This window comes from Magallana gigas, chromosome 5 (genome assembly GCF_963853765.1).
Source record: "Magallana gigas chromosome 5, xbMagGiga1.1, whole genome shotgun sequence".
NCBI classification, from domain to species: Eukaryota; Metazoa; Mollusca; class Bivalvia; order Ostreida; family Ostreidae; genus Magallana; species Magallana gigas.
In genome coordinates this window covers 39,530,328-39,555,862 of record NC_088857.1, presented here as the reverse complement: position 1 = coordinate 39,555,862, position 25,535 = coordinate 39,530,328, and the positions used below count along the sequence as shown (strand labels likewise).

The following is a 25,535-nucleotide window of genomic DNA, read 5'->3' as shown; positions in this document are numbered from 1 at the left end:
TAATTTTTATACGGAACTCTCCGTCTAAAGAGGTATATACATGAATCATGTACATGTATTTACCTCCTTTAGACGGAGAGTTCCGTATATCAATCACAAGGGGACACCATCTCTGATTATGGCCAACTTTGATTGAGCATCTGTGAACTTTGGATCCAAATCAGGAGTTGTTGTAAACTAAAGGAAGAATTTCCAGAATTGTTATCTTTGCCATGTGTAGCACATAAATTAGAGCTGTTAATTTTAGATGCTGTTAAATCTTGGAAATATCTAAGTGATTGTTTTGAAAGGGTTATTAAAGGTATTTTTCAGTTCTATCACTACTCTCCAAAACGAAGGAGAGAATTTAAGGCTATTTCAGAAATACTAGAAAAAGATCTTGTTCATTTTTCAAGTCAGATGGATTGGTTAGTTTCCGAGAAGAAGATTTTTAAAGATTTACTCTATATATCCCTATGTAAAACTTCGACCCTCCATTGTGCCCCACCCTACCCCCAGGGGTCATGATTTTCACAACTTTGAATCTACATTACCTGGGGATACTTCCACACAAGGTTCAGCTTTCCTGGCTGATCAGTCTCTGAGAAGATTTTTAAAGATTTACTCTATATATTCCTATGTAAAACTTCGACCCCCATTGTGGCCCCACCCTACCCCAGGGCATGATTTTCACAACTTTGAATTAACACTACCTGAGGATGCCATCGACCATAGCAAGGTCTTTCGTTTTTATGAAAGGCAAAACATTTTAGAAAGTTGATTTCTATTTAAAATCGAACATATTTTCTTTCATTTTTAACGAACAAAGGCTTGTGTGCCATATGTTTAAGGAATATTAAAATTTGAACTCTTATTCGAAACTTTTGTCAGAGGGCGTTGAATACCCTTAAAAATGAACATGAAAAAACTTAATCGAAAAAAAAACTATATAAAAACTTTATTGCGTTTGCTGTTACAGTAACTCTTCAATAATAGAGCGTATGCATTTTCTTTAGATGCTTTAACATTCCAATCTTGTTAAGAATAAATAAAAAAAAACCGACTTAAATTTCTTCTAACAATAATAAATAATACGCTTTCAACAATGTGCACAAAACAATGATATTTATTTCTCGTTTTCCGACAATTTAAGTACAGAATAATAACATAACAATGCTAATGTCCAAGTTTACAATCTTCACACCTACACACGACAGGCAAATGTGGTCCTCCTTAGAGACTTTCCTTCTTGTTGTATTTAACAAAGTGCACAAAAACAACAACTTTATTAATTCTCTTCCGAACAATTTAAGTGCGGAATGTACATAATACATTATCAATAACAGGTAAACGGTGTGACCATTGTACCAATTGCAAATTTGACGCAGTGCAAGTTGATTTTTGTACAACAATTTATTTGAAACACACATAGTAGGATCCGTCTACTCAAATCATTAGCCAAAGTTAAACTAAACGTCGCGTGCTCAGTCTACTTTATGACCTCATATTTCGTACGTAAAACGTACAAGATTTGTCTTCGGAAATAGCCTAAGAGAGTTATGTGATTCCTGTAATAGAATTGTCTTTTGTACGAATTGTCAAATGATTTTGATTTGTGAAACTCCCCAGGTTGTGGAAATAATGAGTTAACCGAATGGCTAGGTTGTGTTCACCAATTAAAAGTTATTTCTTTTTTCATTGTTCATCAATTTAATTCTTACGTCGACTACCGGTAAAAACAATTTTATACTTTATTCAGTATCTTAAAGCTGAACACCGCTCGTAAATAGGCACTGTCCGCCATATTTCTCTTCAATCACTGCTGTCCCTACAACCCTTATTTTAGGGACAGACCTCAAAACAGTTCAAAGTACTTCGCTGTAGAGGTCTCACCTGTGTGGACGTACATTTTGCCTCGCCGTGTTACCCGGTCGCGATGAAATTATCAAATTTTACGCACTTTTTGAAGCCAGGAGAATACTAACATCAAATAAATTGGTCAATGCATTATATACGAACAGAAAATGAACATAAGATAAGAAAAAAATGCATAAAATCTAAAGACCACGAAAGGAATACTACATGTCGGCCACGAGGTTCAGGTGTGCAATCGGGTGTAACGAAATCGAAGGGTTTATATACCAGGTATCTGTGTGACGGTGCCTATTTACGAGCGGTGTTCAGCTTTAAAGAACAGTTCCTTGATTGATAATTTGATAAGACATGCGTAGAACTAGTCGTATTTTTTTATTGAGTACTATTTAAACCTATTTGGTTTTCATATTATTATTTAAAATTTTAATTTCCTTCAAATGAAACATCGAAAAGTTTTTAATCGAGTTAAGGGACAATAGACATCGGTAAGTGACAGTCAGTTAATGATCGAGCTAACTTTATAAAAACAAAATGGCGGCCAATGTACGTGTTACCATTAATCCTCGCTGCGCTCGATATGAATGTCCAAGTTTACATTTTTCACACCAACCATATAACAAGGAAATATGGTCCTTCTTGGAGGCTTTCCTTCTACTTTTGTTGGAACACTGCCGGTGGACCCAGATAGAGCAGTCTTGGCAATGCGTCCAAATCCCAGACATTGGCTTCTTAAAAAAGGAATTTGGTAAACGTTATCCCCCTCTTCAGTCTGCTTTATATACTTTCTGTAACTGGTCACATGAACGCGCCTCATTTACGTTACAGAAAAGAGTTATAAAAATAAGACAGAAAGCTAAGTATAAAATACTTCACCTTGTAATAAGGTTTGTAATATTTAATATATATGTTAAACCTTTCTTTCAATTTCAACAACAAACCATTTACAGGCGTAATCTAAGTTCATGTTTCAAATAAACCAATCATAACGACAAAGACACCACAACTATTGTCATTCCTTTGAAAACTGAGTGCTTGGTGGTCACTGCTCCATTTTTCTAATCCTTCTGGAATATACTTTTTCCTCTTGTGTATGTACATCCTTAATCAATAAAATATATAAATACTACAAGAGAATACAACGTACTTGGTGCAATAAAATTAATTAGTTATCATTATCATTTACAATTGTTTTCAATCCTTAGCCAAAAATGTAATTCACGGGGTAAAGTAAGTGAGCTGAACAGTCCATAAATACATGTTACATTGTATTTCAAAACTATCATTTATAGTTTTCTATATATTTTTTTCCTTTCCTAAACAATTTACAAGGATATTTTAAAATCACATCATATCTACAAATGTTGTTTCCCTAAATGATAAAAGAAAAATGGTCAACCAAATCTGGGTGTTACTTCTAGAATTTTATGAGGGCTCGATGGTCGTTACCATTTCAGACTGTATTTAGGACTACTTTAGCGGAAGAGCTCTATATAAAAATATTTTTGAAAATACCCAATTTTAGAAAAGAAAGAAATATGGACATTTACGTTACCAAATAAGAGTTTTAAGATAAACAAACTTTTTCTAAAAATGTTAAGTAGATCTGATGGGTTAGTTTCTTGACCTTCAAGCCTCCTTAAGGTATTCAATGTATAACGACCTAAATCAGGTATAGACCTCTACTTTTCATTTTTACAATAAGCATATATCTCAGTACCATATTATAAAAAAGAATGAAAATTTACCTTGTTGTTTTCAAAATATTTAGAAAAGTATGCCATTGATATTTTCGGTGCTTCAGCACTAAATGTAATATCAAACCTCAGTTCATAATATCCAATAATTCAATAAGAACTGTATGATAGCTTCATTTTATTTAGTTAAATATATAAGAAAGAGAATGCAATAAAAAACAAATCCAAGAATGAAGTTCTTATAATTTTTTTTTTCACTCAAACTGCAAACATTGCTTCCAAGAATGTGTTAGTGAAATACAGACAAGTGTACAATATGGCCCAAAATTAAAAAAAGTTTGAAAGTGCACCAATATTTGGTATAACAATAATTTAAAGACATCTATAAGCAACAAATTCAGATACAAATTTTGTTTTTTTACCGTCAATTTTTTTTTAAATTCTAGTTTCTACTACCCCTCCCCCCAAAATGTAAAATCTGAGAAGTGCTAATCTGATATACAAAAACATGCTTAATCAACTCAAGTGTTTGATATTTTCATTTGAAATGTTACAATCAGATACATAATGTATAAATACATCAGAATAGTGAATATATTTATATGTAAATGCATATACTTACATTATAAAGGTATACACATATATATAAATGGTTCTTCAAAATAAGCATGTTTTCCAGTACTTGACTTTACAATCATTTACAAAGCACTCATGAGTTTAGATACAACATCATCTAGTGTTTTCTTAGTGCAGCTTACTCTTGATTGTCCTTCTGTTTTAACAAGAAAAGTGTTTTTGAGTCCATCTTCACCATCACGATTCTTGATCGCCTTAAGATGTCCGAGAGTCAGCCCAGATCCGGCTATTTTTCCTGCCATACACTTTGAAAGAACAGCATTCTGCACACGTGTTGCCAAGGTTTCTAGCTTTTTCACCATTGTAGATGAGTTGCTGGATTACTGCTTTGAGAGGAAATGTAAAGGAAAGGGTATCTATCTGTGATAGCAATGCATGCTGCACAAGCTTCCCTATGGCCTTCACATCGTCTACCGCATTATGGGCACCGTATGTTTCGTTAAAAAGGGATCGGTAAAGACTTTCCTGCTTGTATGAATCTTGATTTTTAAAACACTTCTTAAACATTGCTAGACTGTCTACAGAACCAGTCACAACACTGGAAAGCTGAGTGTCTTTCTGTATGTTTTTGAATGTCGAAACAAGTACAGGAAAATCAAAACGCCGGCCATTGTGAGCAATTAAACACACATTCTTGAATTTTGTCAAATATCTGATAAATCTGTCTGCAGCAGAATGAATATTGTCGGACTTCACTGATTTTCCTGCAACAGACACGCCACTAGAATTTGCAATAATACCAGTTACTAGTCGTGCGTTCTCAGTCCGAGGCATCTTGGGTCGAACATAGGTATTGAATGTTGCCTCACTTTTCAGCTCTACAGCAGCAATTTGCACAATATGGGGGCATCTGCCTTCCTCGTACTGTAATATATTATTAGCAATTAAAATATCTTTGATAATACACTTGAACATTTTAAAAATGAAAACATGAAAAAAGATAACTTAGAAAACTCACTAAGGTCAGTGGTTTCAAGATCAAACATAACCAACGTAGGCTCTTCTGCTGATGGTAAAGTCACTGGTTTGAAGCAACCAGGAACAACTGGATCTGGTAATTTTTCAATATCAGGATGCTCATTGTGACCAAGTATACATTATGTGTATCGGTAAATATATATGTAAAAGCATGATGACAGTAAAGTATTTGTACATTTCTGTAGTGTACATAAAATATATCGGTCTAGACCTACCAGACTGATAGGAATCTCCCTCCAGTGCTTCCTGGGCTCCCTGAGTTACAGCTCTTTCTTGTTTCAGAACAAGACGTCTTAGCATTGTTGAAGGGAGCTGAATGTTTTCCTGCACCTCCTTGCGTCTCTTCATCCTTTTCCTGGCATGTTTTTCGGTAAACTTTCCAGGAGAAACTCCGCTCTCTTCATGGGCCTGATATAAATGATTTTTATCAATTATGCAAATTGGTCTTTAGCAGAATCTCTCTATAAAAAAATGTTTTAAATATTAAAATTACAATAATACAACTGTGAACAATTTTTCTTGTACATGTGTATATTAAGTGTTTCAATTACTTACTTTGTTATCGGTGATGCATCTGCTAAAACCCCAACACCCAAATCCTCTAGCAATTCTACTCCTTGCAAAGCTTTAGTCGACTCTGCATCAGCAACTTCACTATGAAAAAAAAATAATACAACTGTTTATGATGGCTTGTCTACAATTTATTACATTTTAGAATAAAAAATAATATGATTTTTTTGGTTCATCAGAACAGAAAAAGTAAACTGAATATAACTTACGACATTTCCACATGATAAGCTTCCTCAGCCGCCTTCTTTGTAGTAACCTTAGCTACAGCTTCCACACTTTCTCCTGCACGGCGCGCCATCACCATTAATGTCTTGTTGTTTATAGTAGGAATGTTTAAAGCTGACAGAAGGTTGTTGACTCTGTCCCCCCCAAGACTGTCAATCATTGCTAAATATATTTGTTCATTATACATGTATTAGATAATTATGATGAAAATTGATGTGCACTAATATTTATTTGTTACTTGTTTATACCAGTTATATTAAATTTGGTTTAAAATCATAAAAAAATCACAAACCTGTTCCCAATTTTGTATTTACTACAAAACACGGCAGCCCAGTTGTTTTCTTATTTTGGCGGTGCGTTTTACCATAGGGAACCATGTTCACTTCTCCGCACTCGGGATTTATACACATTATGTATAAGTATCCCCCCAAACCCCTCCGTCTCTCTCCAACAATGTTCTCTTTATATAGAGGGATGGGACCCATCCGACAATGCGAACAAGATGATAAGTTTTCCAACAGCACCCCTAACTCCATCACCCGCCGTCCATCCATCCAATTACGACTGACATTTTTCCCAAGATTTTTTACGTTATTAAATAAAGGACATTTCTTGTACGTACACGAATCTCCAGGGCACTGATGTCCGCTTTGGTAATTATGTTCTGTAGTAACATAAGTCTTCTTAAATCGCACTCGTTTCGGAAGATTGCTCGTAAAGCGGCCTCGGCCATCCCTCTTGGCGCCCATTTTTGTTCGCTTCAAAACGATAACTCTTATCGACAAGACCGATAACTCTAGGGGAATCCCCCGATTCCGAGTTGTACGGAAATGGGCGGGAAAATACGATCTCGTTATACATCGAATACCTTAAGTAAGATCAAGATCTCTCAATAAACTGTTATGTAAACAAATTCCAGGTAGTTTTGATGGCTTTTTAATACATTTTGAGTGCTGATTAAGTATACAAATTAAATGCGACAAACACTACAAACTGGCTTAGTTCAAAACTAACTAGCAAATAGAAGTTATCATGTTGAGACAATTTTAACCAGAATATTTAACCGCATTGTGAACAATAACATGGAACAAGCTTTGTTAGCAAAGAATCTTCAGATTAATATTAATATCTTAGATCATTGGAAATAATAATAATTAAAGCATCATAAACAAAAATTAAAATATCTAACAAATCTTTCATAATGAGACCATGCATGTCTCTAACATTACAAAGAAGTATATGTTACGGTAACCTCAAATTGAATTTTATGTCTGAATATTGGTGTCCTTGGGGATCCAACACCGAAACTGTTTTCTCTGTAACATTGGCAACCAACAGTAGCCAGTGGTGGTTACTGCAGATAGGCATCGTGATGAAGGCATAGATGTAAAACTTTGCTTTAGGGTGCAGCCAGGACAGGTAGTCTCTCATGGTCCATTTCTCCATCAGAATGCAGAGAAGAATGAAAACTTCATTTTTTTTCTGAAGGAGTGTCCTCTTTTCTTGCAGAAGGCCAAGATAAGCATTCCGATCTGAAATCATAAAGAAATAATTCATTTAAGGCTCATAAGTCAACAGTTAACATATTTTTTAAAAAAAAAAAAGAAGAAAGAATCATTCTTTGAATATTATGAGGTGATCAAACACAGTCATTGGGATGTTATTAAAAACAGCGGTGCATGTTTTCATAGGGATCTGGTGCCATTGAATGTCAACAGGAGTCTACCTCGCACGTTAGAACCATAAATTACTACATGTAGGTATTAGAGATATAGTGTTATGTAACCAAACAAATATAACTTTTTCTGTTCTGCAATTATTATGAAATGACCATATTGAAACAACTGAAATACTTAGTTTTTATATAATTATTGCATGCATATAGTATGCGCCATTGCAAAATTAAATATAGGATATTAGGTAAAACAAATTTGCCAAGAAGTTAGGCGACTCAGATGGAGAATGACAACAGTCTCTGTCAATGAGCAATCCATAGAGGCCAAATGACCGATCGGCACCAATATTATTACCCCAAAGAAGCTTCATGACCATTTCTACCGGTACACCAGACAGTGCATGCAGAGAATCGCTTTCGCATCATACATGCACTTACCTGTTAGCTTCTCGTTCCGGAATTTTTTAACACCGCAAAGTCAACTGTTAAACACTCTGCGTTGTCTTCATAACTTTTATGGTCCAGTGGCCAGTCATGTTTCGGCTCGGAAAAAGGTAAATCATAAAAAGTTTCGGGGTTTTATTTGTACAGGAAAATGTAAGAGACACGGATATATATTATTCAACAGACGGTGTAGGCAGTCAGTGTTCTCTAAAATGGTTTTGAAATACTAGCTTATTCACTGCAGGTTGATTTTATATGGATAAATCGAGATCAGAAATCATGCGAATGTTTCTTTAGGGTACTTTAGGTTACCCATAATAAAATTGATCTTTTAAACGAAATCAAAACATCGGAGAAATGCAAATGTTTATGACGGCAGCTAAAGCAAAGACAGATATGATACGAGTAGGTCTATATATTGCTTTAGAACTTATTTGTAAGAGAGACAATCGAAATTTCATAACTGGTCTTCAGAAAATAACACAAGCAGGACGAGGGTCTTAATAGATTTTTATGGAACTCTGGGACTGTCTTATATGAGGATTAAACATTATACGCAGTGTTCTCCTCATTATATTAAGTACTATATTCATTATATAAGGTTTTTTCACATTATATCGTGTGCATTTTCCATTATATACAGTACTTCTTTCGTATATGATGTAGTTATATCACTATATTATGTACATTTATCATATGAGGTGCTTCCAACATTATATTAGGTGCTTCTAACATAATATGCGGTCGTTCTAACATATGCGGTAAACACAACATTATATTATGTACTTTTCACATTACATACAGTATATTCATTATTATATGTAGTATTTCTGTTATTATGATGATGATAAGCGTTCAATATTATGTCTGGTCCTGTCAGCATTCCGTGTGGTAGATTTTGCATTTCGTTGTGATGTAGGCACAGTATTATATGCTGTGCTTTTATCTTTATGATGATCTTTCGGAAGCTTATTTTTCGGAATCTCTCTGGAATATAAACGCAGAGTTTTCAGTGTGACGGACCATTTGATAAAGTCGGTTTAGGTACGACTCGGTTTGGAGTACGACGTCACTCCATCACTGGAGATCATTCAGGCACATGAATAAATTTCATATTGACAATTTACAATTTGGTACAATTGAAGTAACATCAATTTCATTTTATTTATTGAAACGACGGAAGGATACAATATGACGGGGGGAGTGGGAGCATCTCGTATGAAAACAGAAATTTGTACATTTATATTTTATTTTTATTACAGGAGAGTTGTACATGCACACATTTTTGGTTCACTTAAAAAAATAAAATTAAATGCAAGTAGAGATGTGAAACTGAATTCTCGTACTTGTGTGCATGAGCTCCAAACCGGACACGTGGACATAAAATCCATCAAAAAAATTGTTTAACTAAATATGAATTATTAAAATATAATAGGAACAGAACATATAAGTTGTCAACATTTAATCTGTATGAATGAAAGTCCTATTTCTTTATTAATTCAATAAGCCAATTATATATTATGCAGACATAATAATATGCAGATTTTTCAAGCTCGAATGGTGTGCATTGAGAGAAGAATGGAAGGGGGAGGGGGTGTCTTAAATTTTCAGAAACTGCTTTTTCATCTTCATTTAATACAGATGTAAAGTTTACTAATTTTAAGTAAAAAGTATTTATTAATTCGGAGGTTCTTTAAGAAAAGTTTTATCACCCGGAATACATCTGTGAATTATGAAAGCAATTGCTCCACCAACTCAAAAGTTACGGCCACGGTTTAAATTTTTGCGGACAAGCAGATGGACGAAAAGGGTAAACACTATATACTCCCGAATCTTCGATTAGGACAGGTGCATACAAAAATGCTGAAACTTAAAAACTCAATTTTATGTCTCTGCGCTAACTAACGAGTCGTGTACCTTTGGCAAGCGAACATGTATATCACGGGAAGGCACAACAGTGAATATTGTATGAAGTATTCAGGAACAGATCGAATATTTATTCCCACCCCACCCCTTTCCCAAAACCAAGAAATAAGAATTCCTGTAACGCTAAATGGGTATTTCTAAGAGAATAATTTAAAATTTTGGCAGGGTCCTAGAAATATGGATTATTAGAAAACTTAACTTTAAATTATGAATTGTAATTTGTGTAGTAATGAAATAATTTCTTTCAACTTATCAGGTAAAAAACTTAAATAGACAATGTGCAGATCTATTTTCATGCCTTATAAATTGGAAGGATATACTTTAATCCTCATCAAGTATTTTAAGAATGTTCAAGCAGAGCTAGACAAATAGCATTGCCCGGCAATGGGTACATCCATCTATAAATTGAAACATTTTCAGGTCCCGTAAAATATCATCCATTTATTCATAGCACCACTTCCGAAAAATAAGCTTCCGAAAGATCATCATCATAACGATGAAAGCACAGCATATAATACTGTGTCCTCATCACAACGAAATGCAAAAACTACCGCACGGAATGCTAACAGGACCGTACATAATATTTAACGCTCATCATCACCATAATAACAGAAATACTACATTTAATAATGAATATACTGTATGTAATGTGAGAAGTACATAATATAATGTTAGAACGACCGCATAGAATGTAAGAAGCACCTCATATAATGTTGAAAGCACCTCATATAATGTTAGAAGCACCTCATATAATGTTCAATGTACATGTACATAATAAAGTGATATAAATACATCATATAATGAAAGGAGTACTGTATATAATGGAAAATGCACATGATATAATGTAAAAGGCTTTAAATAATAAATATAGTACCAAATATAATGAAGAGAACTGCGTATAATGTTTAATCCTCATATAAGAGTCCCGGCGTTCCATAGTTTTTCTCTTTCTTTTTTTTTAGATTACTCTGTAAATCGTTGACCTCCATTGTTGCCCCTCCTTGCCTTTGGGGATTATGATTCAGAAAAACTTGAATCTAGCCTACGTTATGATACATCACTCAAGTTACAGCTTTTCTGACCAACGAGTTTTGAAAAAAATAATATATATGTATATTCCTATGATCAAAATAGACGACCCCCCCCCCCCCCCCTTGTGACCCATCCCTTCCTCCAGTAATCCCGATTTTAACAAACTCGATTTTACACTACCTGAGGATGCTTCACTAAAAGATGAAGCTTTCCTAGTCAATTGGTTTTTGAGGTGATTTTTAAAGATTTTTCTTTATATCTCTCTTTGTGAAAATTCGACCTTCCACCTATTATGGCCCACCCTACCCCTTGGGATGATGATATGACCAACATAATATACACCACCTAAGGATTCTTTCTCATAAATTCAAACTTTTCTACCCATTTCATTTTTGAAGAAACCTTTAAAGACTGTTCTATATATATCCCTTTCTAAAAATTCGACCCCTCCCCTTTGTTGCTCAACAATATCCCCTCGTTCTTCTATGATCATCATTTAAACAAACTTAACTCTACACTACATGAGGATGCTTCCATATATTAAGTTTAAACTTTTCTGGTCGATTTTTCTTTTAGTAGAAGAATTTTAAAAAACACCAACAAATTTTCATTTATCATTAATTATCTTCCCTTGAAAGAAAAAAAAATTACGCACTTGAAAAGTGCGTAAATTTTGGGACCAACTCATTGAACTTTGAAAAAAAAATCAAAGTCCGTTGATATCGTCGATATTATAGCACTTTGAAAAAAAATGTTGTTCATGGTTAAGTCAAAATAATTGATACTTTCATATACAATAAATGATTGTTTTATCTTTGTTTAGCTTAATGTGATTTATCTAAAAAAAAGAAAAGAAAAAAGAACCCATTGCATTCTAAGCTAACTTGATAAACAGTTTCTAGATTAGATTTTTTTTCCTTTTCGTTCTTTGGGAGATTTGATTCATCCAAATATGAAATGAACTTCATCGCTAAGTAACTGCATTTTCCTTTTTTGAGAATGCATTTAAATTTACTTCTAATCTGGTATATTGGGCTATGCCAGAACGAATATGAGTTTTGTATATTGATTTTGGAGATCTATGTATAACATATTTCAAATGGCTTATTGCATGTGTTTGTAAACAAACATGATGTGAAAAAAGGATACGTTAGTTATGTTTATCAAAAACAAAATGGTATTTTAGAAGATCAGTGCCAAAAAAAACGCATCATAATTCTTATTTTTCGTTTATAATAATTTACTGTTTGTTAATTTAATTTTTTGTATATTGAAGTGACTTATTTGATTAGAATATGAAAAGAGGGTTAATGTTGAAATACTTATAGATTCTTTAACATTCCAGTGAATAAATTGTTTTGTCAGCTCGTTTTTTTTCAATACCATTGCATTTACTTAATTTATAACAGAGCATATTTCTTTTTCCGATCTTAAATGTTGCGGAAAATCATGTTTTAGAAAGAACAAGAAGAAACATTTTGATGCTTACTCCCACTGACATGGATCCGCCAAAGCGTTTCCAGGATCCGCCAAAGCGTGTCCACCACCTACCTCTCATTTTTGCTATTTTTGGCTGGTTTATCGAAAATGAAAGTAGGTTTTTAAATAAATTCACAAAAATTACTTATCAGGTAATATTCAGTTATAGCTAACGCACATCATCCTAAACGAGTTGAAATACCAAAGGTACATGTATAAGCAGTTTCTCTGGTGCAGACATTTTGTTAATTATTTACAAAAAGTCTTAATCTATAGTATAACTAATTAAATTTTCGAATAATACAAACATTTAATCCAAAAAAAAAACTGACTTGAAAAACCACAAATTGATATCTAGAAGTACATGTACATGTTTGCATACATGTAAATACTTCTTTTCAAAACAACAATATGATTTACAAAATCAAAAAGAGATCAATTCATGTTCAATTTGTTACATCAAACGGATGTCCTTAGTATATTTTTAAGCCTCTCAAAAATATACCAGGCACATGTACATCCGTTCGATGGAACACAGTATAACATGATCAAAACTGCCGCGCTCAGAAAAAAATGTTTCGAACCTTTTTCTTCACTTTATTACGAGCAATCGGCTTAACAAATTTTAGTTTTCGTACTCGAGTTCTCGTTGACATCCCTAGTACAAATCAACCGCATTTAAAAGAATCCAATCCTCTTTTTATATGCTGAAAATTCGGAAATAGATTTTACTTGTACAGTTGAAACTTCATGGTCAGTCTTTATACACTGGTAATCAGAGCAACTAAAACATATTAGGCTATGTTGATTGCGTATTTAATCATATTTCATAAAATAAATATAAAATTAAGAGATATAACGACTTTAATGAAGATTATTATTGTTTATTCACAATAAAGATCACATTTTTCTTGTGGTATCCTGTGTTTTATGTGTTTGGGAAGAACCAATGTATCCTCATAATATGATTTAAAATAGATAGCATGCGACAGTTTTTACTTATTAAAAAAATAATGGTCTCACGAAAAATGGTCTCACGATGAAGCGTAGTCAAAGTATATACAGTTTTAAAGTATTGTACAACGTGTGCACGAATGGACCATTCTAACAATGCCAGAATAATAAAAGCTATTTCCATTTATTTATGATGACGCATATACATGTTCTATGTGTTCAGATATATCCATTTTGCTAACTCTTTTTAGATCTGTACATGGTTCAGAAAAGGAACGAAAGTAGCAAAAAAGATACACTATGAGACGTGAATCGTACACTATTTCATAACATGAACAATTTACAGAAAATCTATTATTAAGTTGGACCATCAAAGAAAACATGAATTAAATGAATAGACAATTCAAGTCATTCTCTTTCGTTTTACATGAAATCAAAAACTCATATAAAATTTATACGTTAGATAGATTTTTAGACAGTACATTGTTTCCACTTTACCTGATGTTTTGTTGTAGGCACATTTTTCAGCACATATATTCTCAGTGAATGTATCGTTTACTTTACACTCGACATTCCCATGTGGGGTTTCAATATCTTCTAATAAAAAGGGGAAAAATTGAAACGGAAGTTAAACAGACACAATGATTAAATAAATTCCTTACTTATGCAGCAGGTAACATATCCATTATACTGAGATACATTCTCATAATATTTCACTTACTTTCACAAACGCCTGTTCTGTTTGTAAACCCTGTACAACATTCAATCGTTTTCGTTGTGCTGCTTAATAATTAAATATTTGAAAATACATGTTCGTACATTTGTAGATAATACGCTTAAATCACTCATGCATTAATACGCTTAAATCACTCATGCATTAATCAATTTCGTTCATGCTAATTGATTTTACATTTTAATTGCTTACTTCCGATTTAAGAAAGGTTTTGTCCCATTTCCTTATTGTTTTCTATGTCTTAATTTCCAAGTTTTTCAACACTTTATTATAACTGTTGATTGGAATCGTACAATTATATTATGTTGTTATTATTACCATTTCATTTATTACCACTGTACCTGTTGTAACATATATTGATCCCGTATGCTCTCGTCAATATGTTGTAAACTTTCTCCATGTATAAGCAATCCGTCAAATTGCTGATTTCTAAATTTAAAAAAAATCGTCATAATGCCTTTTAATCTGATCTTCACAAACAAATGTACTATCAAATAAATATTAAATTTAATTTATAAAAGAATTATATGTTACCTCCACTTGTAACAATGCAGCCGATCATTGGGTCACATGTTTGAGAGTAGTTACAATCACACTCTCTCCGACATCCATGACCAAAGTATCCATACTGACATGGAGTAGAACAGTCATGTCCAAACGACCCGACACATGCTGTTAGATAATTCAAATTCAACGTATAATAGCTGTTATCAGTATAAATACGTTACGCAATTGTACATGAATGATGTACAAATATTTATTTTCATCCTGATTGTAGAATTTAGAACCATATAAATAGATTTCAAAATTATATACTCAAACTATCAGTACGTATTAGTATTGACATTTTACTAACGTAAGCAGGACTTCGTTTCAGAGTCTCTGTAGTAATCAGCACAGCATGAAGTCTCGTTCGTTTTACTGAAACAAAGATCGATTTTTTCCCTTTCATATTGGTTCCATGAATATTCGTAGGCATATGTTGTTAACCAGGCAATTTGACTAGCATACGTAAATTATGGGTGATGACTTTTAATTATAAAATGTTTCATATTTCTTATAACATCCCTAAATTAAACTTCAGTTACTTCTTATACTCAATTGTGTTGTCTTAATGACATTAAATAATTTAGTTTAATTTATCAATTTCAACGATAAAGATCAATTTAAGCGTAGGTTTACTAACCTGTTACTGCATTCACCGATATCTTCATTTGATAGGCATAAAGATATAAAATTACAAAACAGGAACAAAACATTGCAAATCCTCGACATTTTGGAACATTTCAACGACTGATCATGCAGTAAATTTATATTTTCCTTTTAGAACTTGATAACTTTTATAGGGAAATTGCACACCAATAGGAACCATCATGATGCCTTATATGTTCATATTTATTCGCATAGAGCTACAATGTACCCATCGATTATATTTCAAAACAGAATCGCGAGATCCCTAAAACAATTTGAAATTAATTGTAAATTAAAAAATTGTTTTTTTTTTTCAATTTTCGTGTTTAACCATGCACAAATAAATGTCTTAACATCAAGTATATAACAGATGATATTTTACTTATATATATTAAAAAAGGAAAACCTATATTCCATTGACAATTTCACTTTTCGTGTTTCAAAGTGTCAGTACTCTGTGTACTATCCACTTCTGCTTGTATTCAATTGGGCATACTTCGCTGTTAACTTCCGAGATAATTAAGATTATGTAATTTTACATATTTTTGCTGCATTCCCAAGATCCCTTCATATATTTATGTGATTGAAATCTGGACTTTCTGGTGGAGACTCAAGACAACGCATGTTGGTCAGATTTCCATTGTTTCACTTCATTTGCCTTGTAGCATGGGCGCCATCATCTTGGAAAACAGAGTTGTCGCTATATCCAAGAATATGTGCTGAAGATACCGTAGTTACTGAGGATGTCTAAATATCAATTGATAAACCCTTCAGCCGATAACCTATCTATGTATGTACAACGGTTCCATAGACCATGGAAATACGCTTTTATTTGTCAATGAGAATACAAGCGTTTATTATTGTTTCTTTGCAGGAAAACTACAGTTATTGTTGTTAATTAATAAGTTCTTTTTATTGCTTACTTTAAAATTTATAACTTCATCATCAATCACATAATAACACACTTGTGCTCAACTGTTTTACCTCGAAGTGTTTACGTCGTTCTTTGTCATAGAATTTAAAAGGAGTGATCTTAAAACAAAATTACACCAGAAACTGATCCTAAGTTTGTTTTGATAATGATACCAACCCTTCAATCGCGTATTGCGATGAATATCCAACTGTCTCGACCGTTTTCTAATTTGCAGTGCTAATGTACATGTATAACCTTTAAATTTGTCGCAATTTTCGTATTATTATACATAGAAAAATTATTCGTATGTTTTTATGAGGAGTGACCCTTGTTGGTGTAAAGGATTTCAAATTACCACACGGAAATCGAGTCCGAGTTGCAAAATGGAAAATCCACAACCAACACCCACGGATACTAAATATTTTAAATGTACTTAATTTCTACCGTGTCAAATATCAAAAATATTAACCAGGATGAATATGGTTAAAGTGTGCGTCATTTTGATGCTGTTGAGGTTACCAAACGATTCAATCACTTCATTTTCACTGTTCATATTTTCATGTTCATATATGTAACAATTGACGTTCGATACAAAGTTTAGAATATTCCATTCAAACGAACATTTTTACCACTTCAATGCGCTTCATTGTAAGGGACTGTCAGGGTTTTTAATATCTTCCAATAAATATAAAAAAAAGAAAGAGGAAGTGAAACAGACACAATGATTAACAAATTTCTCTAACAGATTACATACCCATTACTGAGATACACTCCCATGCTTTTTTACTTACTTTCACAAACGCCTGTTCTGGTTGTAAACCCTGCAGAACATTCAATCGTTTCCGCTGTGCTGCTTAATAATTGAACATTTGAAAATACATGTTCTTACATTTGTAGATAATACGCTTAAACCACCCATGCATTAAGAAATATCGTTTACGCTTATTGATTTTGCATTTGGTTTGCTTACTACCGATTAGGACGGCTTTTATCCCCATTTCTTTATTGTTTTCTAGATCTTAATTTTCAAGTTTTTCAACAGTTTGGTATAACAGTTGATTAAAGTCGTACAATTATATTATGTTGTTATTATTAACATTTCATTTATTATGTTGTAAACTATCTCCAAGTATAAGCAATCCGATCTTGTATTGACTGATGACTGAATGGTCAACAGTGAAATAAATATCGTTAGATATTATTGCTGTCTGATACAAGCCACTCAAAAGGCACTGTTTTGTTGAAATTGTTCAAATAGCATTCGTAAACAGATAGCCATGCTATGACCTTGAATTGCTAGTATTACATAATGGTCACTATGATATTTATGTGTACCTAGATGCTGCGCACTGAATGGTGTTAATGATAATTGACAGAATGAACTCTGTGACTCTTGTAGCAATGCGTAGTATTCCTAAATGATGTTATGAAACCAGGTGCATAATACGGGCATAATAATATCCAAATTGAGAGTTTAACAACAAGTGTCATATTTGGCGATTCTGTGTCTGCAACGATAGCTCTAGTACTCTATATTGAGTCATGTATTGTGTATTCTATATATTAACCTTTGTAACCTTTTATGCCGTGTATGAATGAACGTATTGTGAGTAAGTGATGCCTCATAGAATGCTGGAGAAAACGTACCCAGGAGAAAACGTACCCAGGAGAAAACGTACCCAATTTCTAGGGTACGTTTTCTCCAGGAGAAAACGTACCCGGGTACGTTTTCTCCTGGAGAAAACGTACCCTGTGAAAATAATAAATTGTATTTTTCATTAATATTCTTGGATGAAACAAAATAAAATATACAATAAACATTGTTCAAATGTTGCTGTTGTTTTTAAATACGTAACACGTACATAAATTATTAAGATAATAATTTTGTTTAATTAGACAATAATTTGTTACATTCACATACACGAACATCGCCTGAGTCGGCAATTGATCCACAATAAAGGAAACCGTTAAATAATGAATTTTACTGCAATCTAATTTGGAGAACTAAATGATGAGTATCTCAAGAAGTCGATAGCGCGTTTTACATGTTTTATGTATATATAGGTTGTAAATAAACGAAAAAAATAATATGTCACCTATATTCAGAGTTTTTGTTTTCATTGCTGAAATGTCTCAAGAATTGACCATACTTTGAAAGTCTCAAAGGTTTATAGGAGATTACTTATAACGAACATTGAAATTCTATCAGCTATTGAAAATTATTTATAAAACTAAGTTGAAATTTTTTAGCTCAAATCAAGTCTAAGTCTTTTAAATATTTGTTTGATTCATATATATGAAACATACTACGAGATGAACTACAACACACTGAACAGTCAGTCTTAGTAAATATGTGATTTCCTGATCATAAATAAATAATCCTTATAAGTCTAGCCCCTACCCTCCCTCCCCCACTTTCAATTTGCTTCCGATGGCACTGACATGTATAATGTGTGGGGAGTGAATATTTCTACCTCATTAGCGCGGGGAGGCAATGCATAACATTACATAATAATAACTGTTCAGGTATTTAATTGATTATCTCTATAATTAAAAGGCAATCAGGGGATCTCGCATAAAAATACTCAAATATGTAAGGCTTACGGTAAATGGAAATTGGAAAACTTAGAAGAAGTAGACAGATAACAATGTATGACAGGTCATTCGTACTAAAATAAATGAATACATTTCTATATATTTATGCATTAAAATATGCATAAAAGTAGCATTTGAAAACTATCTTATATGTCCAAACCCTTTAAATATATAAAGTATTAAATTCATATATCTATAAAATTCATACTTTCCGGAATATTTAGTGTAAAATAGTATTTAAAAGTATTAAAAACTATTAAGTAGTATATTTATTATTTTCATAGGGTACGTTTGGAGAAAACGTACCCGGGTACGTTTTCTCCAGGAGAAAACGTACCCTAGAAATTGGGTACGTTTTCTCCTGGGTACGTTTTCTCCTGATACCGCCTCATACTAGGTGGGGGACTCCGAGACCCAGGACTCGGAGACTCAAATCCTGCATCTAGACTCTTTGATTGGCAGTTTTGACGGTTTTGTTACTTTATTTAGGAATAAACTATTAATCTTAATTTTGAACACTAAATGTTCACTGATGATCGTCGTAAATGGGCCGAACTAGTCAGAACTGTCCATCATAAGTAAAATGTTATATATACCCATGTAAAATGATGTTGAACAGAGATAGATAGATAGATTCCGCTTATTGAGACTCCTGATTTGGGCTGCTATTAGCTGATGTAATTGTAACTATACGATCACGCTTAATAAAACCGAAGAGAAAGAAATACTGGACTTGTCATCACTAAGTTTGAGCTGACCCTCAATTGGATCCGTAAGACGGGAGGCTTACACATTACAATGACTTTTATATGATTGAAGCTACATGGAATGCTAAAACTACTCAGTTTCCAGTTGAAGGAACAACATTTCTCTCTAAGGACTGTTTTCCAACAGCCTAGGAAGTACATTCTTTCCTGAAACCATTTTCTCAGAAACAGAAGAAGAAAAAAGAAGGAAAGAGGCCATTGTATATAATTTTAACAGATTTCTTCAAAAAGTACAGCGTAAGTTGTATTGTAGTTACCAAATTTCCCAACACATTGGTCTGCAAATGTTTGTTAAAAAAAAAATAAGAATCATTCAATCTTAATTTCAACGTTTTTTTTTTTACCCCTGCTCCAAAGGAGATGGGGGTATACTGTTTTACCCTTGTGTGTCTATCCACCCACTTGACTGTATCAATTTTCTGTCCCATTTTTCTCAGCAACTATTCATCGCCGATGCTTGAAATTGTAATGCACTCTTTGTTGAGGTATATGCCATATAGTGTAACCCATTTTTGGGTTTTCCGGAGGAAAAATCTAGTTATTTAAATGGTGAAAATGGCAGGCGGGCGGGCGGGTGGATGGGTGGGCTGCTGCCAAAAGGGTACAACTATTGTATCGATAACTCCTCCTATAGTTAGGAAGTTGTTGTCTTTTATATCAGTTGTACATATATAAGAGATGTGCGTAATACTTGAATTTTTTTTTTATTTTTTTTATTTTTTTTGGTAATTTATGAAAAAATATTAGCTGTTCAAAACAATGCGTATAGAGTACCCCATTTCCCTTGATAGGTAGTGTTCAGGATTGACAAAGGTATTTGGGATAGTGTTCACACAAAAGAAAACCGGTTTTGCTCTCACATTAACAGCTTTTCTTTTGTTGAAATCATCGGACGTCAACTTCCTGTTAAATGATGAATTTGTTTATTTTAGCCCAGATTTTTTCAGAAACTCTAAATTGCAGATGCTTGAAATTTTCACACACTTTTGTTTAGCTATGCCATATGATGAGATTCATTTTTTGACAAATTTGATATCAAATTTTTTATTATACCCCCCTATGAAGAAGTTAATTTTAACAAATAATTATATCAGTAAGAATGTTGAACCTAAAGATAGCCATGTTACGACGAGGATGTTTATAGTACAGAATATCTCTGCAAAATAACTTATTTGAGGTACACTTACAAAGTTTTGTAGAGCATTGATTTACACAAACACTATTTCTTTAAATCATTCTTTAGATGCATCAAGTTTCAAATGCCTTTTAAAATTCTACTTTTAATGAGAAAATTTTATATGTTTTTGTGTTGCTCATCTTTGTGGAATTTAATTTGTCACAAAAATTCGAATATGAGTTGTGGTATTTCAATTAGTAAATGATTTTAAAAATCTAATTTTTAACCTTCTTTCTTAAAGATGATTCATGCATATTTTAAAGAATATTTTGAATTTACTTAAAAATTGTGATACTTATTTATGAAGGATAGTGTAGTTGTAGAACTTGTTAACCAAGTTTAATATAAAATAAAGTTAAGGTTTCATTATTGTTTCAATCTTTACTTACATATATAGCTCATGTTTACTTGCAAGGTCAATACAACATGACAGAAGGAAAAAAGGATGTAACCTTTGAGATGTATGTATGTAACGGTTCCATAGACCATGGAAATACACTTTTGTTTGTTGATGAGAACTCAAGCGTTTGTTACTGTTTCTTTGCAGATATACGAAGTACTGAGAATAAAGGAATCAAATACAAATAATTTAAATGTTTACTGTAATTGTTTATTAATAAGTTTTTTTTATTGCTTACTTTAACATTTATAACTTCATTCAAAATCACATACATATAATAACACAATTGTGCTCAACTGTTTTATCTCGGAGAAGTGTTTACGTCGTTCTTTGTCATAGGATTTAAAAGGAGTGACCTTAAAACTAATACACCAGTAATTCATTATCAAAGAAAAACTAGTGATTTCGAAGTTGTATATTTCCTTTCAGTCTTTTTTTTTAAACATCAGATGAAGAAAATGCATTATAAACGTCATAAGACTTCATTTTTAAGGGTATGCCGAGTTTATGATAAACTTAACACATCAGCTATTGACATGGAAGACATTCAATTATAGCAGTGGCATTGTCATTTACAATCAGTTTCATTTGGTTACATATATTTAACTGAAAGAGTACTCATTATTCAACTTTTTTGTATTGGACGTATCCGACATTTCAATAATCATTCTTATGTGTAGACCAACCGTAGCGACTCAGACTGAATTATTGTACTTGAATGACCAAACGTTTGAACAGAAATTAATACTAGTATTAATAATTAGTACTTGGTAAATAGTATTAACTTTTTTTCCCAAGCTGTCAAATCAAAAATATAGACGTGCGTAACCCTACTTTTTCAGTTTTACTAATAAAATAAAATCACCATGCAAAGAAAGAAAAACAAAACACCAAATGTGGACGGATGCCACCAGTAATTGAATTTTCCCCGTATTTTATGTAGTTGTTACGATTAATTGATTAATTAAAACGGGTGTATTATATTTTTGATAGCTTAGTTATTATTTTCACCCGATATTCTTATAGCTTTGTAAACGTAATTAAGTTTTTGAAAGACTTGTATGAGTACCTGGTCCTAAGTTTTTTTTGATATTGATACCAACCCTTCAATCGCGTATGGCGATGAATGTCCAACTCGATCGTTTTCTAATGTGCAGTGCTAATGTATAATCTTTAATTTTGTCGCAATTTTCGTATTATTATACATAGAAAAATTATTCGTATGTTTTTATGAAGAGTGACCCTTGTTGGTGTAAAGGATTTCAAATTACCACAAGGAAATCGAGTCCGGGTTGCAAAATGGAAAATCCACAACCAACACCCACGGATATTAAATATTTTAAATGTACTTCATGTCTACCGCGTCATTTTACCAAAGTTTCAAATAAAAATAAACTGAGGTCAAATACAAAATATATTAACCAGGATGAATATGGTTAAAGTGTGCGTCATTTTGATGATGTTGAGGTTACCAATCCCTTTATTTTCACTGTTCATATTCAACATATTTCAGTGATTTGTTTAATTATTGTTGAGGATTTCTCAGCGACGTCACATTTTCGATGGACAGCTTAAAGAGCCGTTAACAAAAGAGATATAATATTTGATTTACGCAGAATTTTGTATCAGCAAATGAAAAAGTAGGCTATGTTCTGAGTAAGTTTGACAATATTAAATCAAATTTAAGCGAAGAAGAAGGAATTGGTCGTATCGCTCCCTCCCTCTGCCGCTTCTTACTCTCGTAATTTTTACAAAATATGATCTAACTATTACTAAATGGTTAATAAACCATAATCGCGATAAAAATGAATCGCAAAGAAACGTTGCAAAACAAAACGTGATTTGAAATTTCTTGTCTGTAATTTTTTTGTTCAAAATTCATTGTATACATCTTTATTATTGCAAAATTACGTCCAATTACTATTTTTACGTTGAATTTACCTTAAAACAACGTCAAATACCATAGGCGTCGGAAGCAAATTGAAAGTGGGGGGGCTAGACTAATCCTCAGAAATATTGAGAAAAAAGTAATTCCCAAAATCATGGAAATCCTAATCCGTGGGGGGGGGGGGGGGGGGGCGGGGGGGGGGGGGGGGGGGGGGAGTATACCTATACTTCCAAAAAAAAAATTACTTACCCAGATTTTTTTTTCCCAAAAGCATGAAATTCCTAATCCGGGGGGGGGGGGGGGGGCGCTAGTATGCTTTTGAATCTAACTTTTCAATCTTTCAAGGTAAATTTAGGAACAATAATCTTTCCTGCGAGAAAAAGTGGGGGGGCTGAACCCTCTATCATGCTATGTTTCTAATGGTTAGGTATAACTTTGCAAAAAAAGTGGGGGGGCTAAGCCCCCCCTAGCCCCCCCCGGTTCCGACGCCTATGAATACAACGCACCATTCAGTTCATATGGTACATCTGATATGAAACATCAGAGAAAAAGACAGAGATTTGACATGTAGTATTTGGAAATAGTTTTGTTACCGACTCGATACTTGAATACTGATACCGCGCCTGACCCCGGTGCAACAAAATCAGACCTAAGAACGACTACATGCTACATGTATGCAGATACCACAAGCGGTTGCTGATGCATTACTAAGAAATTGCAATATAAGTACTATTCAACGCTTGCAAAGACATGGCAATGCAACGAACAGCATGTCAGACTGCTCGAGAGTTCCAACGCAACGTCAGAATAATTACCGCAATACAGGCAGTCAGCTGCAATAGGAAATTAGTCAGCGATAATACAATTCGTCGGAGATAAGCGTAATATCAATCTGAAATGCCGTTGCTCAGCGCTTTGTCCAATATTTACACCAAGACATCGTCATGGACGCTTAAATTTGGTTACAATTTGACGAAATCGGCATCATCACCAATGACGTGATATTGATATTATCCTATCACACTAATGTAAAGTTTGCATAATAATTGCTGATTGAATAGAAGGCAGACGACAAAAACTCTATTCAGGTCAATTCATGCTGGGAAGGGACTCTCTTGGGGATGATACAAATGATTAGGGCGGTATTGGCCTGATTTAAACAACTGTGACATGATTTATTTATATATTGGCTAGAAGACAATGGTGTGACATCTTTTAGAAACATCGATCAGATGTCATACTGTGGTTTCATCAATATTCGTTGAATACCAATTTTCATTGTTTTCGTTGTTAAGTTTATCCTTGAAATTAAATATTCATTGAACTGCAATTTCTACTAAAATTTTGTATTGATAGGGTCATTGGCCACGAATTTACGTATCCTTGAAACTGTGATTTTCACTTTATCCATAAAAATTAATACCCCTGATTGTTAATGAAACCACAGTATTGTGTCACATTCCACCAACATCGAAATCATACTTTCCAGCATGACAATACTGAAACACAACAGCAAGATTAACTAAGATGTATGCGCATGTCTTGGCCAGCTTGGAGTTTATTGAGCATTTATTAGATGAAGATCATTGACACATCTATGATGTCAAATTTAGGCCCACAACTGCAGTTGAACTTGCGATCTCTCTCTTGGGATACGGGTGGATATCCCAATGTCATTTACTTTGTTAATCGCCTGATTTATTCAATGTACAGAAGCTTTTAAGATGCACAGCTTTAATAGAGCTTTAATAGAGCTCATAATCGGAATTGGCTTGATTAAAACAACTGTGACCTGAGTTAATAAAATATTGGTCTAGAAGGCAATGGTGTGACATCTTTTAGAAACATCGATCAGATGTCTTCATATTGTGCCACATTCCACCAAATATCGAAATCACTCTTTCCAGCATGACAATGCTGGAACACACACACCAAGATTAAGGTAGTCCATCCATAACTGTCATATTTCATATTTAATAGATTGCAAGTTTGATCACTAAATTCTTAGTGTGATTTTAAGGAGTTTATTAAATAATAAAGTTTCACCATTGAAATCTTTAAAAGAAATTTTTTTTAATAACTTTATCATATGTTGAAGTTAACATTGAAGTTTATGGGGAAAATGCATTTTTAAATATATTTCTTTAGTGCATGTAATTTTCTCACATTTCTCTTGGTGAAAAGTTGCAAAAGCTTTCTCCGTATTCGAATATACTAAAATAATTCATAGTTTACCATACATATTTTCAGAATAGTTTTGTTTTTTAATTCTTAAAGGGCAGACAACTCTTTAAAAAAGTTTTAAGTGCAAAAAGTTCATTAAATTGACTACATACATACATGTACACCAAAGTTTGGTCTATGTCAGCCTCATAATAGCTTTAAAATATGTATTTGATGTGGT

The 25,535-nt window shown here is 33.1% G+C and overlaps 1 protein-coding gene across 7 annotated transcripts; it reads right to left on the bottom strand.

Annotated features, from left to right (window-relative positions):
* Window positions 1–1,955: 1,955 nt before the first annotated feature.
* On the bottom strand, window positions 1,956–15,514 carry LOC136275575 (uncharacterized). 7 transcript variants are annotated; one of them, XR_010714166.1, is made up of 11 exons: window positions 15,387–15,514; window positions 15,057–15,121; window positions 14,735–14,872; window positions 14,542–14,629; window positions 14,189–14,247; window positions 13,966–14,064; window positions 6,250–7,489; window positions 5,942–6,119; window positions 5,718–5,816; window positions 5,143–5,570; window positions 4,473–5,048 (listed from the first exon to the last, which is right to left on the bottom strand). XR_010714166.1 is itself a non-coding variant. In XM_066085153.1 (8 exons), the coding sequence occupies exons 1-8, from the start codon at window positions 15,473–15,475 to the stop codon at window positions 2,815–2,817; spliced, it is 960 nt and encodes a 319-aa protein (XP_065941225.1). In that variant the 5' UTR covers window positions 15,476–15,508; the 3' UTR covers window positions 1,956–2,814. The 7 variants fall into 7 exon arrangements, 4 of the variants coding, with proteins under 4 accessions (XP_065941225.1, XP_065941226.1, XP_065941227.1 ...); XR_010714165.1 differs by having other exon boundaries at window positions 5,942–7,489; window positions 14,189–14,250; window positions 15,387–15,508; XM_066085153.1 differs by lacking the exons at window positions 4,473–5,048; window positions 5,143–5,570; window positions 5,718–5,816; window positions 5,942–6,119 and adding an exon at window positions 1,956–2,953 and having other exon boundaries at window positions 7,210–7,489; window positions 14,189–14,250; window positions 15,387–15,508.
* Between the last annotated feature and the right edge of the window lie 10,021 nt (window positions 15,515–25,535).

Excerpts from the sequence above, each read along its gene's own strand:
- LOC136275575 (XM_066085153.1), bottom strand. The coding sequence starts at position 15,475 with ATGTCGAGGATTTGCAATGTTTTGTTCCTGTTTTGTAATTTTATATCT. Across the intron at positions 14,251-14,541 it reads ATCAATATATGTTACAACAG|CAGCACAACGAAAACGATTG; the intron begins GTACAGTGGTAA and ends TTAATTATTAAG. Across the intron at positions 7,490-13,965 it reads TGCCTACAACAAAACATCAG|ATCGGAATGCTTATCTTGGC; the intron begins GTAAAGTGGAAA and ends TTATGATTTCAG.